Source organism: Falco biarmicus, chromosome 3 (assembly GCF_023638135.1).
Source record: "Falco biarmicus isolate bFalBia1 chromosome 3, bFalBia1.pri, whole genome shotgun sequence".
NCBI classification, from domain to species: domain Eukaryota; kingdom Metazoa; phylum Chordata; class Aves; order Falconiformes; family Falconidae; genus Falco; species Falco biarmicus.
The window spans coordinates 24,838,112-24,857,540 of record NC_079290.1 but is presented as its reverse complement, the minus strand read 5'-3'; the positions used below and the strand labels follow the sequence as shown (position 1 = coordinate 24,857,540).

The 19,429-nt window shown below is 35.6% G+C and overlaps 1 protein-coding gene across 3 annotated transcripts in view; it reads right to left on the bottom strand.

Annotated features, from left to right (window-relative positions):
• Positions 1 to 2,722: 2,722 nt before the first annotated feature.
• NUDCD1 (NudC domain containing 1) overlaps positions 2,723 to 19,429 on the bottom strand; it is a 41,976-nt gene continuing 25,269 nt past the window's right edge. For all 3 annotated transcript variants that reach the window (XM_056331351.1, XM_056331353.1, XM_056331352.1), the window contains 6 exons: positions 17,586 to 17,771; positions 16,204 to 16,411; positions 14,899 to 15,043; positions 12,566 to 12,691; positions 9,505 to 9,664; positions 2,723 to 5,726 (listed from right to left, as the gene is read on the bottom strand). In XM_056331351.1, the coding sequence (XP_056187326.1) occupies positions 5,434 to 5,726; positions 9,505 to 9,664; positions 12,566 to 12,691; positions 14,899 to 15,043; positions 16,204 to 16,411; positions 17,586 to 17,771 (1,118 nt within the window). In that variant the 3' untranslated portion in view covers positions 2,723 to 5,433. The remainder of the gene's footprint in view (positions 5,727 to 9,504; positions 9,665 to 12,565; positions 12,692 to 14,898; positions 15,044 to 16,203; positions 16,412 to 17,585; positions 17,772 to 19,429) is intronic.

Below are 19,429 nucleotides of genomic sequence, written 5' to 3'. Positions count from 1 at the left end.
TATCACATTGGATGCAAAGAGGTTCAGAACTGCACTGCTAATAGCAGCCAATACTTTTTTATTTAAATATCTTGTTAACTATTATACCTGTGAGTTTTTCAGACACAGCGAGCACCTGGAGTTCCACCAGGCAAGAAGCAGCACAAAAGGAGTAACACCAATCACACCAGCAAAACCAGGCAGTTTTGCTGACTTGCCCTTACCAAATGCACATAAAATGGGAATAGAGGATGCTGTGATCACACAGATGTTTATCCAACTGCTTTGAGTGAAGTATTGCACATATTTCTACATTTTAAAAAGTAACCTGTGTATATGTTCTCTTTTCTAAGCAAGCTTATTCTGCACAAGTTCCCATGTTTTCACTCTTTTCAGAATCTGACATTGTGACTCACGAAAATGTCTTCACAGCATCATTTTTTATTTCTGTTCAGATGGTCATCAGTTCTTGATCAAAAGCCAGTGTTTCTGGTCTCTTTATGACAGATGTATCCATCTTATACCTCATGCTCATATTTTAGATATCCCATGTGCAGGTCTAATTCAGTTACTCACGAAATTCCAATAAATTGTTCAACCTTAAATTACTGTAAGGTACTCTGTATTTATTAGTGGGGGTGCATGGAACAGGGAGAATTAACAGCTTCAAGGAGAAAAATCAATAAAGGTTAATCAGCAGTAATTTCAGTGATAAAGGGACAGAATTAGTATTCAGTCGATCTTATTTCTTTTCCCACTAAACCTCACTTGTTTTGATAAAAAATAAACGCTTATTATTCCTGCATAATTTCTTTCAACTTGAGGCATCTGCTCAATACTTGGCCTCCGAGCTGTTTAAATTTGGGTATAACGCAATACTGAGATATCATATATTTAATCCTCAGCAGGGGAAAAACTCCACAGGATTTGTAGCCGATGTCTCCACACAAAGCAGTTATTATGACATTGCAACATATTTATGCCAGGATGACTTAAACAGTAAAAAAGATAAATTGAAACCATAATACAGATTCCAAGGAGCCTCTGAATTAAGAATCAGGATTTCCTCACATTCAAGAACTTATTCCCAATTGCAAATCCATGTTTTAGCATACAGTGAAGTATTTATACTTAAGATCAGACTGCTGGCATCACAACAGACCCATGGACAGGTTAATGAAGAATCAATGCTTTGCCGTCAGTAATGGTAAAAGATTCCCATCTCCTGAATCCAGCCCATCTTCCCCAATACTTTAAGGCAGTATGTGTACATACATGGTGTGTGCATATATAGATGTAAATGAAAATATACAAACGTATATACACACAACTCCTGCACATTCAGAATGCAACTAATACATGAAGAAAAACTAGTGGATAATGTAAATTCATCATCGCATAACAGAAGTGACACTCTAAAAATTTGATTTTTCAAAATTGAGTTTGTATTGTTCTTGACAATTCCTTGCAAGTGCCAGTTTAACTGGATTGCAAAAACACAGTGGAATGGTCTATAAAGGATGTTTTGCCTAGAGTATTAGATTGGTAAAGATTATGGTAAGTATTTTCCAGGTGTACAACAGAACTTCTTAATTATCTCTCTCATCATATTTTAATTGATACCCAGCTACCACATCACAGTAAACATCTTTGTTAAAAGAAAGTAATCTTTTGGAAATAGCTTAAACCTTTTTTAAAGGGAGGAAAGAAAAAAAAAAAAAAAAAAAAAAAAAGACTCCAGCAAATACCTCTCCAACCAAAATAGTACTAAAACTTGAGTTTGAATTTATTGCAAGTCTTGACTAAAGGGCCTGGTTGATACTTGGTTCTTCTACCTCAAAGACTGCAGCTAAGTTGTCTTTTGACCTTGCTGATCTTTATCCATAGCAAAAATGCAAATGCATTGCATGGGGAGGCTGGGAAACAAATCTCACCAGATTTCCAGGAAGCTGTTACCAATAACACATAGATCTGGCAGCCCAAAACTTTAAACCAAACTGAAAATCGTTATTACATGCTAATGTGTGATTGACTGCAGGTTTCACATTTATCTAATCTGCATAATGAAAGCAGAAAATGTAAATTAACAGAAGGCAAGGAAATCCAAAAGTTATCGTGGTAATAATATCTATTATCAAAAAAAAAGCACAGCAAGCTGAAATAAAATGGAAGCTTCAATCTCATTTGTTACTCTCACATGGTCTGCTGTTTCATTAACAAAGAGCTGCTTTTGGCACAGCAAGTACATACAGACCAAATCCTTCCTCTTCTCCTTCAGTCTCCTGCAAAACAGCAACTCTGGGTTGAGGTAGGGGAGAGGAAAGAAGTGCAGATCTCTCTCTCTTCTTCTTCCATTTGGAAGGGTTTGTCCAGATCATTTGGATCTTGTATATAACAAAGGCACAAGATGAGAGGATGCAACGTGCATTTTAACACAAGAATACACCCGAATACTTTATCAACCCCCTCCAGTAACTACCTCCATAAATTTGTATGTTGGGAGATACGGGACATGAAAAACACTGTACAGCAGTTTTCACAGCAACGAACATGGAGTGCAATAGTGCATGTCTTAGCAACAGATACGACCTTGCAGCACAGCCACCCAAGAGAACTTTTCCCTAACAGAAAGCTCATTAACATAACAAGTCTTATTTTAAGGATTTTCTTATTTCTATTTTTCTATTTTGCTTCAGTAGCATAGGAAGGATGCACATTTAAAGTTAACAGAAAACCTTTAAAATAATTAAAAAACCCCTTTATTAATAAATTTAATATTTTTCTATTTATTTAACCTTGTAGAAGAATACATGATACATTCCAAATACACAGCCAAGGAAAACAGTGAAAAAGAATATTAGAAATAAATAATGCAAGTTTGTAATAGCCAAATATTTTCTCAAAAAATCTGTAAACAGATCATGATTGGGACCTCTCAGGAAGTACTGTGTCTTAAATGTAAAATTTCAAGAAATAAAAACCTAGAAAAATTGAAGAATGGTTCTCAGAAAACCACCTATTTTAAATATCTACATTCTATACTCTGTAAGCCTACATTAATACGCTAAACAAATAAGCCTTAAAATTAAGTGAACAGAGAAATGGGAATGCTGACAGGAAGTGCCTCCCTGTGGCTTGCAGCCATTTAATTATCGTAGCTTGCTGTGCAACAGCATGCAAGGTTCCTCAAGGCAATGAATCTTTTAAATAATAAAATGTCTTTAACTCTCATAGAAAGCAAAATGAAAGAGACTCTCTGATATATCAGTTTTGGGAACACCATGATTGCAAATACATGAGTAACATGGAAAAAGGGTTGAACCTCTTCTCCATGTTCAGTTGTTCCCAGAGGCAAACAAGAACTCACATGAAACAGACAGACATTTGGGCAGAATGTGAGGTTTTGTCATTACATATTGTAATGCAGCCTCTGAAGAGGCTTGACTGTTTCCCCTGTTGCAGGAGACAGCAGAAGTATGTTTCCAGACACCTAACCCACAAGAAGGAGAATCTGACAAGGAACAGCTGAAATTCTCATCTATACTGAAGCTTCCTGCAACGTACCTGAGGTGACGAAAGCATGTTGCCTACGAATCCTTCATTCCTCAGTTCCCTAAACCTGTGTTCAGAACTCTGCATTCCCAATTATTAAATCTCAGGTTAGTAAGCACACAATTTACACTGCAAAGTAATCAACTACATAAAATCTTTTCTAAAGGACCTCTGCATGAATTCTACCACCTTGTTTGACATTATTGCCCAACGATGAAAATTTAGATGCAAAACAGTCATGAAACAGTAATACATTCACTGAGTCTCTTTAAAAAGCATTTTCAAGACAGCTTTAAAAAAACAGAATGAGAAAGGAACGTCTGAAAATCAACTTACCCAGGAAAGAGTAAGGAAAAAACTTTTCAGTATTGGATATACAGTATAATACTTCTGTAAAGCAGGAGGAAAAGCAGGTTCCTTAAAAAGCTCCTACATTTGGAGGTTTTTTGCAAGCCACAACCTGCATTTCTCCCTCTCAAATTCTCACTATATTATTTAATCATTTCACCAATACCAGTCTGGAGAATTTATAGGAGGGTCAAAACAATCACAACTAAGAAACTTAGTCCATAAAAAAGGAACACTTGTTTTCATCTCAATAGATTCTTACAAAGGTCTAAAATAATACTGGAAGAGATGCAAACTAGTAAATCACTTGTATTTGCCTCTATCTCAGTACTTTGGTTATCACAGATCACAGCAGCTTTACTGCCAGTACACTGTATGTTAGGCATTCTTTGCTACAAAGTCCTAAGCAAACTGAAAAAAAAACCCAAAGCAACCCAGGGTGGAGCTGTCACAACCAACCCTTTTTTGGTTTAACTGTACTGACAATGTCAATTTAAAATAAGAAACAAAAATCTTCAGATACAACTATTCAATGCAATTAACCATGCCAGTTTGTTAAAATGAAGCATCCTCATGGCCTGTGTACTCTTATGTTGCAAATATACATTTAGACTTGCGCATCACCGACAGAATGGTTAACTAATAACACAGTATTTACAGCAGTATCTGAGGCAGAAGCAGTACTTCTGAGTTTCCCATCTCAGGTTATAATACAGGTTCTTTTTCTGTTAGTAATTCTCTAATTGTAAATTATTTGCTTGAGATGAAGTACAACGTCAAATGAACACAACCGAGAGTATAACTAGACCTTAACTAATATCATTCAATATGTAATCACCAGCTACACACTGACCCTTACTTTGCTTCAGGAGAAAGCTACTAAAAGTTACTCTAGTGTATCTTAAAATGTGAACATCACACTGCAAGCATGATGAAGTCCCAAATCAATAATCTAAAATCTGTGCATACAATTACATTATTCCACTTGAAATAATTACCTGTGTAAGAAATATAATCCTCCATTCATTCAATTCACATTTCACTCAATACTACTGAATATTGCAATATTAAATCATTTTTTGGTCTATAGTATTTTAATTTGGGATATTTTTTTATAATACACACTTTTATTTTGCACATCATGTGCTTGTAACTCAAGGCTTTATTCTCTTTATCTGACTACTTCTTTCATAGGTAAACAATGGTATTCAAAAACAGAAGCGAATTCTCAAACCTCAGAAGTATTGCAGAGTATTTGGAAAAAACAATGCATAAATTATTCACCTATGCAATAGCAGCCTCTGACAACTGCTTTGAGAAAGCTGGTAGTGTAGAAGACAATTTCCCATAGCTCTGAAAAAGCTTACTTCAGTGACAGCAAAGTTGAAAAACTTTCTCACTACCTTACAGACAAATTATAATGAAAAATTTTGAGTCCCTTGTAAAATATCTCCTTTTTAAATCCATCAAATTGTACTGAACTTCTCTGATGATTTACCTAGCCAGTTCTTTAATAAATTGTTAACACAAACTACAGCAGAATATACTGAATAATTAATTTCCAGAGTTCACCTTTATTAAAAACAAGGTTTTTGTTGTGAGAACAAATAATCTCTCACTTGTAGCTTGAAAGCCTAAGATAGGATCAGTGGCTTCCAGGGTTGCTACTAGCTGCTTAGCAACCTGTCCTACTTGCCTTCCTTCCTTCCTGTTGTAGAGAACTGTGGACAGAGGAGCCGGCTGACGATAGATGAAAACTCGTCGCAAGCACTCACAAAGAGCAGCGTAGGAGTAATCTGGAGCACATGCCATGAATTTCTTGTCTTGCTTTGATGCTTGGACATAACCTGCGTAGCCCACAAAGAAGCATAAGGGATAAGTAATATATTGGTTTTAACAGAAGTTTGGCTGACTAAGACTGAACCAAGCTTAGTTTAAAAAATAACATTCAATTAATAACAAAAAAAGAGCGAGCTATATGTTGTTATTAAATATGCCAATAGTTTTTGGAGGTATGCATTAACCAATTTAATACCAATATACAATTTTTCTGTACAACTTCCTAACTGGTGTTTTTGATGCGTATGTGTGTATAGCTAGATACTGTTCCTACATTTAGCCCCTCTCTACCTCACAAAGTCTTCCATTTTCTCAGCACGATCAAAAGGCATAGATACACATCTTGGCCCAGTAACAGTAGTCTAAGCAGAACAAGCCTCTTCTCTCCCCTCATCTCCCAGTTTGTAATTACTTTTACCATTTAAGATTTCTGAGCCTACCTGATCTCAAACAGATAATTAAAACTTGTCTTCTATTTAGAACTGAGTGGAGAAAAAAAAAGGTTACTTTTCAATACAATCTTTGTTGATATTCACTGAGAAAGAAAATCTTCCTTTTCCTGTACTAACTGAATTCTGTAATGGAAACCAGACTTATTCCAGACTGACTTCCTTTTAGTAAAGAGACTTGAGACATGATTTTTGCAAGTCATCTACCATCTTTCTGAAAGGTTGTTTGCTTCACTACCATCAAACAATGCATTGCAAAGGTTATTATCACTGAAAGACACCACCTCTGAGAACAGCAAGCATGCTAGAGTTTACTTCTTTGGGCTCTCCCTCTTACCAGACCATAGGGTAGAGGTCAAAGTACTTGTACTGGGGCTGGCTAGGATGGAGTTAATTTTCTTCCCAGCAGACCATAAGGTGCATGAATTTATGACTAAAACACTGTTAGTATCACACATTTTTTTGGCTACTGCTGAGCAGTGCTTGCACATTGTCATGGCTTTCTTTTTTCCAATTCTACCCGCCCCTCAGTAGGTTAGGGATGCACAAGAAGTTGAGAGGGGACACAACCAAGACACGTGATGCCAACCGACCAGAGCTCAACCCATGAGCTTTCTTGCTTTTGCTATTCCTGTTCTGTCCCCTGTCCCACTGAGGCTGGGGGTAGGGTGGGCATAAGAAGAGAGCAAGCAGCTTTGTGGTGCTTAGGTTAACCTGTGCCACCAGGGCTAACCCACAACAGCACCTTCCCACTTTAACAGTGCATTTTCAAGCCTTGAGAGTGTTTCACTTGCTTGGTTTGGTTTGGTTTTTTTTTTAATGTTAACCCCAAGACTTCTAAATTTACAGATGCTTGCTGCTGTCCTCAAAACATGATCTCTGTTCAAATCCAGCTTGACAGTTTTCATCACAAAACAGTTAGTAAATATATAGCTAGATTATCAATTGACGTGATTGCTGTACTGTGAAATATCAGGAGAGCCAGAAAAACTTTCCAAGTGCAGGCTCATTAATTTAATTCACATATTTAAACACTGGCACTAACAATAAAAGCAGGATTTAAGTATAGGCTTGCAGGTAAAAAGTTTTTGAGCCAGGGGACTTGTATTTAAATGGGATTTCCCAGAAAGAAAATCATAGGCTCTTTATTAAAAAAAAAAAAAAGTCACTGTCCTCTCTTTTTCTGGTTTATAGATCCCCTATTAGGAGCAGGGGATTTATACAGCAAGACTAATGAGTAGTCAGTGAAAGATACAGACTTCTTCAGTAAACTGTCATAAGAATGGGCAAGATCACACAATTGCTCCTTTGACCGGCAGCAAATCGTTAGATGTTAGCATCCAGAGCTCTATTCAAGACAAATTGCTTTTTTTCAACAGAAAGCTGTTAGGACAGAAATACAGAACAAAAAACTTGGTACATTCAGTTTTACTTTTGCTTCCTTCTTTAGGCTTCAGTCCAAGACTCAAACTGAAAAATACTAAGTTTTCAATTATCATCTTTGTATAGCTTGTTAAAAACTAATTCCAAAAGTCCAAGCAGAGGAAGAAGGAAATAGGACTACTAACATTGCTTTGGTCAATATAGTGAATACTGTAGATTTTGGAAAACTAGCCTTTTAATTTAGAAAATACTAATTTTTACTACTAGCTCCTGCAAAGTACTTCTAAATTTGATTGTAGATCATCTACATACTGATGACTGACATCTTCTCTGGCACATAAAAGGTGAACTAGATTAGTACAGAAGTATAAACTTCAATATAATACTGTGAAATGATAGTACTGTAAGGAGGAGGAAGTAGAGGATCAATAGTGTTTTTTCTCACATTAGGTACAAAAAGCTCCAAGATATCATAATTTCCTTTCCATTATTTTCAAAACAACAAAAATAGGTTTTTAAAACAGTACTACAAAGTCAGCACAGAAACTATGAAACTTACAGTAATCTGAAAAAACATCACAATCCTTGTCATCCACTTTTTTCCCAGCATAATGAAATTTGAAATGAGTAAAAAAAGAACAAATTGTGATTTTAATCTCTTTTGTTAGAGGATGTGTTAAGATGCTTACAGTTTAAATTGACTTTAATTTAAAGTAACAGGCAATTAAAAAAATCATTCATATTACAAAACTAAATAAATTGCAAAACCTCAGAACAAAACGAATTATGTATCACGGTAACCTATGTGAGCTCTATAAAACAGCTAATATCTTCCCTTACATTTTGGACCCAGCCTGAGAGTGGTGTGGTCAAACAAATGTATTTGGGGGAGGGAGGGAATAAATTGTCATGCTCATAACATTATTGAAGGACTGAGTCTAGAGAACACCTACAGAACATGAAGAGTATAGTTGTCAGAACAGAATTAAATTCTGTATCACATTAACTTTCATGACAACTGATTTATCTGTTTCTTACTTGGCAGGGCTACATGGACCATCCTATTTGACCTGTCATGGCAATTCTTACACTTGATTCCGTATTTTTCGAAGTACTTTCTGCTTCTCAGCTTTAGGATTCTGCTTCCAACATTGGGTAAAAACAAATTCTTAGTCCTGATTGCAAGAATACAGCAATAACTAACAATTCTTCACAATTACATTTTCTACTTTTCTGGCAGTCTGTAATTTCAGAAGTTATGGGCTCCTTGAGCCGGAGCTGACAGTTATGCTCTTGATTGATTTTTTTTCTGTCATGATGATTTTTTATTCTACTTTTTTTTTCAAATACATGAAAACTTTCCACATCCACAAAGTTTTGCAGCAGAGGGTTCCATAGGTTAAATGCACGTATGTGAAGTATTTCTTTTAGCTTCCTTTGAGCCTACTGTATGTTGGCATAATCTGATGCTCCTAGAACAGTGAACAATCATGTTGAATCCTTCAGAATCATCACCTAGGACGACGAGATATGAAAAATCTAAAGGTGAATTATTAAAACATCTTACCATAAGCATATATATACACCTAGACAAGTCAACAATGAACTGCAGCTGTTTCCCTGATGATTTCTGTCTGAGTGCTAAAGTGGCGATTGTGCTTTTAAGTTTTTAACTCAACTTCACTTATTCAAGGAACTCTCCTTTTTACTGTGCAGTACTGTGTGTGCATCCTGTACATGGTCTAAAAAGGCTTACTTTCCTCCCAAGACATAAACATTTTATTTCTTACATTCTAGTATTTCTAGAATTAAGCTACAATGCTGCTTTCAACAGAATCATAGTACCTTTCAACTCAAATTTAATGAAGTGAAATATCAACAGAAGCCATACTAAGAGTATTCAGGTAGAAAAGTCTCAGATAGAGGACTGTGACACAGAAGTTAAATTCCCTACCTAAAGCATTAAAAGTTGCAATGTGTTCCCACATGTTCTCTGGTTGGTCAGAGTGGGGCTGCCAAAGAAGAGCATCAACATCATGCCTCAAGCAGAAGCATGGCATTTCTCTGGGATCCACAACAACTGAGAAAAGATACTGGTTGCTTCCAAGATTAATCTGAAAACAAAACAAAGAAATACAAAATATTGATTCAAAGCACAAATAGCAGATTCTGTCATACATACTGCCAAAGTCAGATGACCAACAGCTTCATGTATGTTAGTTGACAAAATGTTTAAATATATTACACCGCCTTGCACTGATCAGCAGCTCAATACACTAGGGCTAACTAATACGTTTCAAGAAGATACAATTAAGTTGCTTCGGATAATATTTAGGGAAACATGTGTCCCACACAAGCAAATGTGTGTAGAAATCGTTTGCTAGGATAGGGGATCCTAACCTATGACTTCTGAGGTTAGGAAAAGATTCTCTCTATGTAATCATGACTGGTCTTGTGCAATGTGACCAGGGAAGGAAATGCTGTCTCTATGCAGTAAAAGTTGATAAGCAGTGGAACGAGGATTATTTAGAAATATAAAATTATGAAATGCCAACAACTTTCTATTTACTCACAATCAAATAATCACTAAATTTCAGATTAGTACACTCTTCATCAGATATGTTGATCACCAAAAACATTCAATAACCACTTCTATTCACCACGAATTACCTATTATATAAGAAAGGCAAGACAGACATATCCTGCTGTCTGAATAAACAATAGTAAGAATAAACAATAAAACAACACATATTTTGAGTTTTCTATGTAAAGCCTTCTAAAGGAAGTTAACAGCAATACTTTTAAGGCAGCACTATGACTAGCAAATGCTCAAAGAGGAAAAAACCAACCTATTCCCTTAAGGTCTGTCCAGGAAGAACTCTCAAGAATTCCTGTTTGTACCTACAACTGATCTACATTGTTCATGTTACTAGATGAACAATACATTTGAACTGGTTTTTTATATCCAGAAGCTATGTCTGCAAGAATAACATGCAGGATTACACACTAATACATGGTACAATATATTATTCAATAAGCATTTCAGACGCTCTTGAACAGTTGTCACAGCACCATTTATTACATGTATTGTGGCAATAACTATTAACTAGCTTTTTACCCTATCATTGTATCAATGTCACAGGATGGGGCCTCTGTCCTGAAAACCTTAATTTAACCTTAACATAAGATCCAGTGGACAGAAACAGCAGCTATCCAGACCCAGATATTTATTTGAGATTATACAGTCTATGGCAGAACCAATATAATTATTTCAGCTGATTCAGTTCAAGTCCAATGGCTCAACTTCAAGACTGTAATGCTTTAAACACATGAGCCTTTGCATTACTTTTATGCAACCAATTTTTCAAGAGCCCTTTACAAACACCCTGGAGTTCAGACTTGTCCACGATGTCTTGCTGCCTCCTGGAAAGCAACATACATCAGATCTGCCTTCCTTGATACCATGTTCCTCCTGGTCTGTGAAATGTCTCTGGGGCACAAACTTCTCACCGTTCAGGGCAAGAAGCCGTAGTTTAGGGTAAGTTATTCAGAATCTTATCCAGTCTGATCTTGAAAACCTCAAGGACAGAGGCTGTACAACCTTACTAGGCAACCTTATTCATGCTACAACAATGGTGTAAAAGTTTTTCCTTCCATCTAGTTTGAACCTCTTGTTTCTATTCATGTCTGCTGTCTCTTGTTCTCCTACTGTGCATCACTGACCAGTTAAAATCCATTTCAACTGAGTTGCTATAAAGTGTCCTCCTACAAATTACAGGTTTTACCTTTTGACAAATGTAACTTCACACACTGTATCCACAAAACAGACTACTTTCTTGGTGGAGCATGTTAGCCTTTAATTTTTTATTTTTTTTTGGGGGGGGGGCAGGATAAATGCATGTACAAGCATATATGTACACAATACACATATATAAACACACAGACACATACAGACATATGCATATGTATCTGTACTGCCAAAGGAAAAAAGATACATTAAAAAAAAATAAAAAACAAGAACAAACCAAGATCTGTAAGATACCCATTCTAGAGCTCTTCTGAGGAAATGGGAAATTATGAACCAATTCAAAATCTTACTCTGTAACTATCACATTTGCTGTACAGAACAGGTTATCCTACATGTACTTTGTGTGACACAAGGTAGCACCGAAGTGCAACACCAATGTTTATTACACACTTAGTAGAGATACCTTGGAAAAAAACCCAACCTCCCCAAAACCCCAAGACAACAACTTAATCTCTGATGCTTTCATATGATTATTTTGTTTCCTGCTTTACGCCATCGACCATATCAAGTCCTAACTTAGTGATAGTCAAGGCTGCTTACAACCCAGATCAAGCCTCCTACTGAAGCATTTTTCTTACAGTCTGTTATTTCAGTGTGATTGACAAAGTACCGTAAAGCAGGGGTCCTCAAACTACGGCCCACGGGCCGGATACAGCCCCCCAGGGTCCTCAATCCAGCCCCCGGTATTTACAGACCCCCCCGCCGGGGGTTGGGGGGGGAACCAAGCAGCCGCAGATGACTGCCTGCCACTGCATCCCCGCGCCGGCCCCCTGGTTAAAAAGTTTGAGGACCCCTGCCATAAAGTGATCTACGCCCCAGCTCATTAGTAAAAAAGGTCAACTTTCTACCAGGCTGTCTGAAAAGTCACTGAGAAAAATGCAAGTTAAAGGATCTAGAAGAATTTTATGCCACTGAAAAACACCCCTTTCTTACAACAATTCTGACATAACTTTGCTTTTTCAAATGGCTTACTTGTTAATGTATACACATATTTTTGAACAGAATAAAAGCAGCCTTGTTTTTACATTAAAATGACACTGAAGAATACATAATGCTTGTTGATAATTTCTGTTGCTACTGTGATTTTACATTATGGAAGAAATTTATGTGGTTTTAAGAGTTTGCACAGATTTTTGTTCTGATAATAGAATCAAACTTGCATATCTTAACGTTTTAAAATATTTCTGTAATAACTTGCAGCACTTACTACATGAGTGACTTTCAAAGTATCACCATCAAACCTGCACAAGCTTGCGCTGTCTTCAAGAAAAGCATCACATTCTTCTAGTTCTTGAGCATTACAAGGTGGATTTTCCTTTTCAGGGTTTGGATTCTGAAATAAAAAAGCAACAACCTACACTGAAAATCAAAGCTACTGAAGATATATATATATATATAATCTCTTTTCAATACAAAAAGTTCAATAGAACAGGAAGAATCATTTGCATATCCTTAAATACTTAAAGATCAAGCTATGTACTTATTCAAGATGAATAGAATCATTTCTGCTGTGGAGAATAGCATGAGTGGTAGGTACAACAAAATCCATTTCAGTTTAAGGAAAGGTACAAAAGCCACTAAAAAATGGACAATAAATTCCCTTCTGTAAGTAGCAAAAGTACACAATCCTGAAAACAAACACAGGTTTAGTAAATTTACATCAGTGCAAGCTTCTTTCAAATTGCCATTGGAAACTGTATTAAAAATGGATTAATTAATTTTATAGGTATCTTTAAATACATGCCTACTTTTAGCATTGCTAATTATTTAAAATTAATAATGATGTTATGTATATTTTTCAATGTGCTCAAAACAAGAAAAAAAGCACATTTATTTTTCCATATTCCACAAGTCAAAGAAAGGAAAAACCGTCACTTTCACTACTAATCTGAGAGCAAGATATAACACTACTGCATATAGAAAAAGCTTACTTCTGCTGATCACATCTTCCTTGGAAAATTTTCAAAACCACCAAGCTATGTTACCTTTGCGATATATTTAAAGAACTAATTTCATTATAATAGAAAGGGACCTTTATTTAACAGAAAGCAAAATATATATATTTCCTTTTTAAATATGAATTCCTGTTGCTTCTCGCACAAAAAAGCATCTTGGCAACTAATATAAGCTGAAAGGTAAAACCAACAGAATCTGTAAGGAAAGGTTAGAAAGGGCACTGACTCATTTGACAGGAAGGAGTTTGTGAGTTCACCCATTTCAGCTGATTATTAAGAACTTCTATTTTGGTTCTGTCCACAAAATTAAAGAGAACAGAACATATTATTTTTTTTTTTTAATTGCTACGACAATTGAAGTTCAAAGAAAATAAACACGAAGAGATAAATAAATATCCTTAAGTGACAGAAGCAAGGAAAATCAGGTGTCATATACTGCAACCTAATGCACAGGGTATCTGTCTCTTTAGAGGCTACACTTTGGGATCTACCTTTCCTCTACCAAGCATTCTTGATGGCCTCTGGTTTACTATTTCATTGGGTAGCTTTTTTAAAAGCCTTCCAGATAAGCATCATTACCATAAGCAACTTAGACAACCAAAAAGAATCCATGCCTTTATTATACATAGGTAGCGGAAGTCGCAGTATAACAAAATGCATAGTATTTATTTAAATTAATAGGTACCTAAGGAAAGATCTTTGTTTTACATGATCATACTGCACATAAGCTGAAAAGTTGTGACCAAAAAAAAAAGATCATCACTAAGCTCAGTAGGAGTTACAAAAGAAAAGAAAACTGAAGTTCCCAATAAATCTATGGTCAAAAGATGTACTACAATATCTTGCCCACAAATAGTGAGGGAAAGAGGAGATAAATCAATTCAGAGTGCTAAACAGAATTTATTTTAATAACACTTTTCAGCCTTATTAAAAAAAGTAATAATCCAAAACTAATATATTAAGACTCATAGGGAGCCACACTTCACAAGTTTTAGATGAGATGCCATTTTCTAATTAAACTCAAAGGGGAAGTATCAAGCAAAGAGTAGTTAAAAATCACATTCTATTTAGTTTTAAGTAGACTCCCTGTATAACAATAACACCAGAAAGTTAATGAGTCATGCATATGCTTTCCTTTTAAAAATGTTATTTATACTTAAGAGTCTGTAAGCCAAGTGCAGTATCCCTAGGAAGACGGTATTAAAACATTGTTAACCTATTGATAAACAAGAAACAGACATTCTTCAAAATTACTTAAATCCACTGCTTTAAAACTATCTGCCACATTCAAGTGGTGAGAAAAAAAAAATTATTTTCAATGTTAAATCAGACTTCTGGTTTGGTGCACAGGTGCCATCTGTGCTAAATTCAGTCCCCCACAAAGATGATATTACTGTTCAAAGTATAATCACAACTCTAGTGCCATTAGTTTGTTAACAGTTTCAGTTAAAAATGAATGTAGAGTTAAGATTCTGAATAGTAAATGAACTAATGAGCTGTGTCAATGAAGTGCAAATTAGAGTAACAAGAAAAGACAAGATGCAAATGTACAAGAATTTTAAATTGTTTATTTTCAACTCCTTACCATTACTTCAGAGGTAAGATGCATCAGGCTTTCTGTTATTTCAGAGCATTGGGAAGAGTCCATAATGAATTCCCCTCTTTTGTCACCAACTATTAGCTCTGGCCAGTGGGATCCCTCATTTTTCTTGATTAGAGAAATTTCTAAACTAAAATGCAAACAGAAGACAAAGAACAGTACATGAAAACACTGCAGCCATTTCTCAGATTAGTCAAAATGCTTTAAATGTAGATTTGAGCACTTCTCCTCTCCAAACTGAATTAATAATGAAAATCACAGAACAGAAACCATTAGCATTCAATTTATAAAGTAAATTATTACGTCGGAAAAATATTCTAAAGAAATAGTCCAAGGACATGAGCCTAAGAACAAAGGGAATATACTCATGTAAGTATCCTCAGAGTTTTCAATGTAAATGCAGTTTCCCCTGAAGCAGCCTTATTAAAACATTTTAAATATCACAGAGAACCTGTAAAAAGAAATCTATTCAAAGAGTGACAGAACTACGGAAGTTTATCTGAAACCTAAGTAGTACTTAATAGAGCTACTTAAGTATGCGCTACCTTGATATAACATCTAGGACAAAACATTTGTATTTTATAGACCTCAGAAATACATTTTACCTATTCACTTCTCTACTGTGGTCAACTAGAAGTGAATGGACAAGACAAATCTCAAAGAGAATTAAAAAAAACAGGTAGTCACACAGACAAGTAGTCATACGGACATGCATGGGTTAACCTCCAGTGACTCCTATCACCACTGTTTCAGAAAGGCAACTGACAACATTAGAAAGGGATGTTAAAACCCTGGGTGCCAATAAACACCAACAAAGCATGTGAAAATAAAGCCAGGAGGTTAACATTATGAGCATCAATGTATCCCTAATGTTGCAAAGAACCCTGCTTCACAGCTCAGTAGTAGAAACTCTTCATTTCCTGGTCTGATACAGGTATAGCTGTCATACAGACAGTTACACATAATCCCTTTTTCCTGAAATAAAATAATTTATTATTTTGGAAAGGCTCTTCTACAATTGTTGTAGAATATAGCTGGTCACGCAGTTTATAATCGTGTAACTGTAAGAGGAGGGGATTACTTTCACAATTAGCTGAAGAAACTGTATCACGAGACAGCATAGCAAAAGCCAGTGAACTGTTTTCAGTACAGGGAATAGGATCTTGTAAGAAGGGATGCAGGTTGTAGCATTAAATGAGTCCACTCCCAGAGGGGTCAGAAGTCAAAGATATGGTGTACACTTTGAAGTAAATTCTTATCAATAGGAAAACTGAAAACCATATACAACACCTTTGGTTCTCTCTAATTATCCATGTGCAGCTTTCATGGTCCACAAATGAATAGAGTTTTCCTTCCATCAAAGGAGGCTGGTCTTTCAGTGTAACACATATGTTATCAGGGGAAAAGTGCACTTTTATGTCATCCTTAGTGATGTCTTGAGGAACGTGAACTGTTATTGTCACATCATCTTCAGTCTGCTGCCAGTAATAGAGAGGGTCTACAATAGGAAACATGCAGAAAAATACAAACTAGATTACAAAATTCTGTCCTGGATTCCACAGCATGCAATACTGGGAGATACAGAAGAGAAGTTTATGGAAGAGTGGAAATTAACTTCTACTCTGAACAAAAAAATTAAATAAAAAATATTCTGATTATAAAATGGAGGAACATTTTCTTAGCAATCAAGTTCATTTGTTTCCCTCATCTGGAAATCAATTTATATTCATGTCTATACTCAAATATGCTGATAAAGTTATACAATGGGCATTAATTATCACTAAGTTTATTGCAACATTACAAAATTGATAACCAAAATGTATTTAAATACACTGAAATATTAATGATTAATAATTTGGTTGAAGAGACACCAGATGCAATGGTGCTGACAAGTTACTGCATGCTCAGACAATATATACCATTTTTTTCTTACCTATTTTGCTAGAAGCTATGCTGACTATTCAACAGAAATTGTTTTATAAGATTAAGTAAGTCTTCACCTGCCTCAGTCGATGGAATAAAACTGAGATGAAATAGAACTCAAGATGAAATGAAATTGCCTGCCCAGAGGTAATGATTGACTTCTGCTCCTGGATCTAGAATCTGCCTGATGTCTATCTTGATTATTGAACTGCTACAAGAAGTGGCCTTTTAAGAGAAATATTTATATTAAAGGAAGGCTATGACAGCATGAGTAGGTAGTGCACAGCTGGTCACAGAAAACACAAATACACATGTATTCATTTTCTAAAGAGTCATGTTGTACATGTTATCTTCCTATTTAAAAGAAAAGCAAAGTATGGATAGATCCTTTGGAAGCTCTTGAGTTGTCACAACACAAGATTTCCTTGATCTAAGCTTCATATAAGCAACTGTGGCTATGGAAGGACTCTTAAACACTGTTGTCTCTTACCACAAGTTTCCTGTTCACAAAGTATCAGTCACAGGTGCTACAGATACACTTCCCAGAAACTGAGACAGGACAGTCTTCAAAATTATAGTGTGAAAACAAACAAAAAAAAGCCAATCTGGCCTTTAAAAATAAATAAAGCTATCTTCAAATTTATAAGACAAACATTTATCGCTACAGTTTCCAAACAGATGCTAAATCGACAAGCTGTTTTCTAAGCCAAGAGAGAGCAGCCTATCATCATCTGCCAGATAAGTCTTACCTTTCTTTTCATTTGCTGCTTTTGCATCATCATTTTCTTCTAATTTCTCATCTTCATCTTGCATAAATTTGAATGGTTTGTAGGAAACAATCATTAGACCATCCCCATTCGGTTCTATTGCTGCATAATGGGGGACTGATTTTCCTTGTAAAACTCTCCTTTTAAAGATTTCATATCTATGATCACCTACACAATTTAAAAAAAAAAGAAATCTTAGTAGTAATATTTTTCTAGAATACAAATTATTATACAAGAATCTCGTTACAAATACATACAAAGCAAGCCTACCAGTTAAATCACAGCAGCATAGTTTAAAAAATTTCTCTTCTGTTTTCCAGTAAGTTTGTTAAATATGCAGACTGTAAAATTAAACTAACATGGCCCTTTTTTCTTACAATGTCTTTGTTTATCCCAGCTAGCCCAGCAATTCACAAAACCACTCACAGCCTTTGTACAAATAAGTTTTCCAAATACTTTTTGAGCTGCTGTAAAAACTTGAGAAGCAATGAAATAGCTAGTGGTAATACTTTACTCATAACGGAAAATGCTCATCTTCCTCAACTTTTGTAGAACACTGCCCTTTAAAAGAGAGGTCCCAGATGTTAGCTACTGGTGTCAAGGACGATGAAGGACCATGACATTCATTCCCCACTGTGCTCCCAAACACATGAGTAGCGATAACTCAAAACACCAGTAAGGTCACAGGTTCTAGCACAATGTTTGCTCTTTTTCCTCCAGAATCTTACTGCCCACAAAGTCCTCAGTAACTGATCAACTTCTGAACAGTAACAGATAGTAGAAATTGATTTTTAGCACAGAACAAACAACTTGATAAAATTCTCACAGGTGATAAAATTTTCCCCAGGAATTGTTTAGTTTTTCTAATGCTTCATCTCTTCATTAAGAAATCAAGAAAGATCAATATCAAGGAATCACTGTATTTGTAACTACAACTTTACTTGAAAGAAACTGGAAAAACGTTAGCAGAGACATTAGACAAAATCAGATCATGATGGTAAAAATCATCTATGCCACTCTAGTACTCCAAAATGTGTTCCTGTTTGACCTCAATGTTAAGCTTAGAGAAATATCAGAATCATAGGAGAATACACATAATGATGGATAAACAAGGTATAATTTAAGTCCTCTCAATTTGTTATCTCCTTTGCTAAGCAAGAAGCAGAGTAAAGAGTAATAACCAGACTATAACACAAATCTGGTACTTAGTGGTGTTAATTAAAGCCCCCCTCTTTTTCCTAAAAAATTTGGTTGGGGGCAGGGTGGGTGGCCAGGTGTGTGTGTATGAATTGAAGAGATTCAACCATTCTTATCAGACTTAAGAGATCTATACAATCAGAAGGCTCCAAGCAATAGGTTAACCTGTTCTAAGAGATTAACAAATTAGCTTGGCTTAGATACATGACCAAACGAGCAAGTCTTTGTTGTAGTGGGAAGTTAGCCACTCACTGAACAAGCTGTTATTTAACTGATTGAATTTAACCATGCGCTGAAACATAAAATTTATTTTCGTGTCTCTAGAGCATTTGTTCATTTGTTAAAAGGTTCTACATCCTCACAACTCGTCATTGTGTGGCCAAACCTCTTGCAGAGTATTTTCAATCAATCATCAACACTTTAAAGTTTTTTAAGTCAGTCTTTATGATCTTTTTGGTAAATTTATACTACATGATTTTTCTTGTAAAGGTCAGAAGAAAGCTAAGCATGTAACATTTTCCAAGTCTAATAAAGCAGCATGGTAGTTCTTCATTTCAAGCTCCTACAGTGATGATTCCTACTAAAAAAAACGAACAAAAAAAGAACAAACTTTGAAAGCGTATACCTTT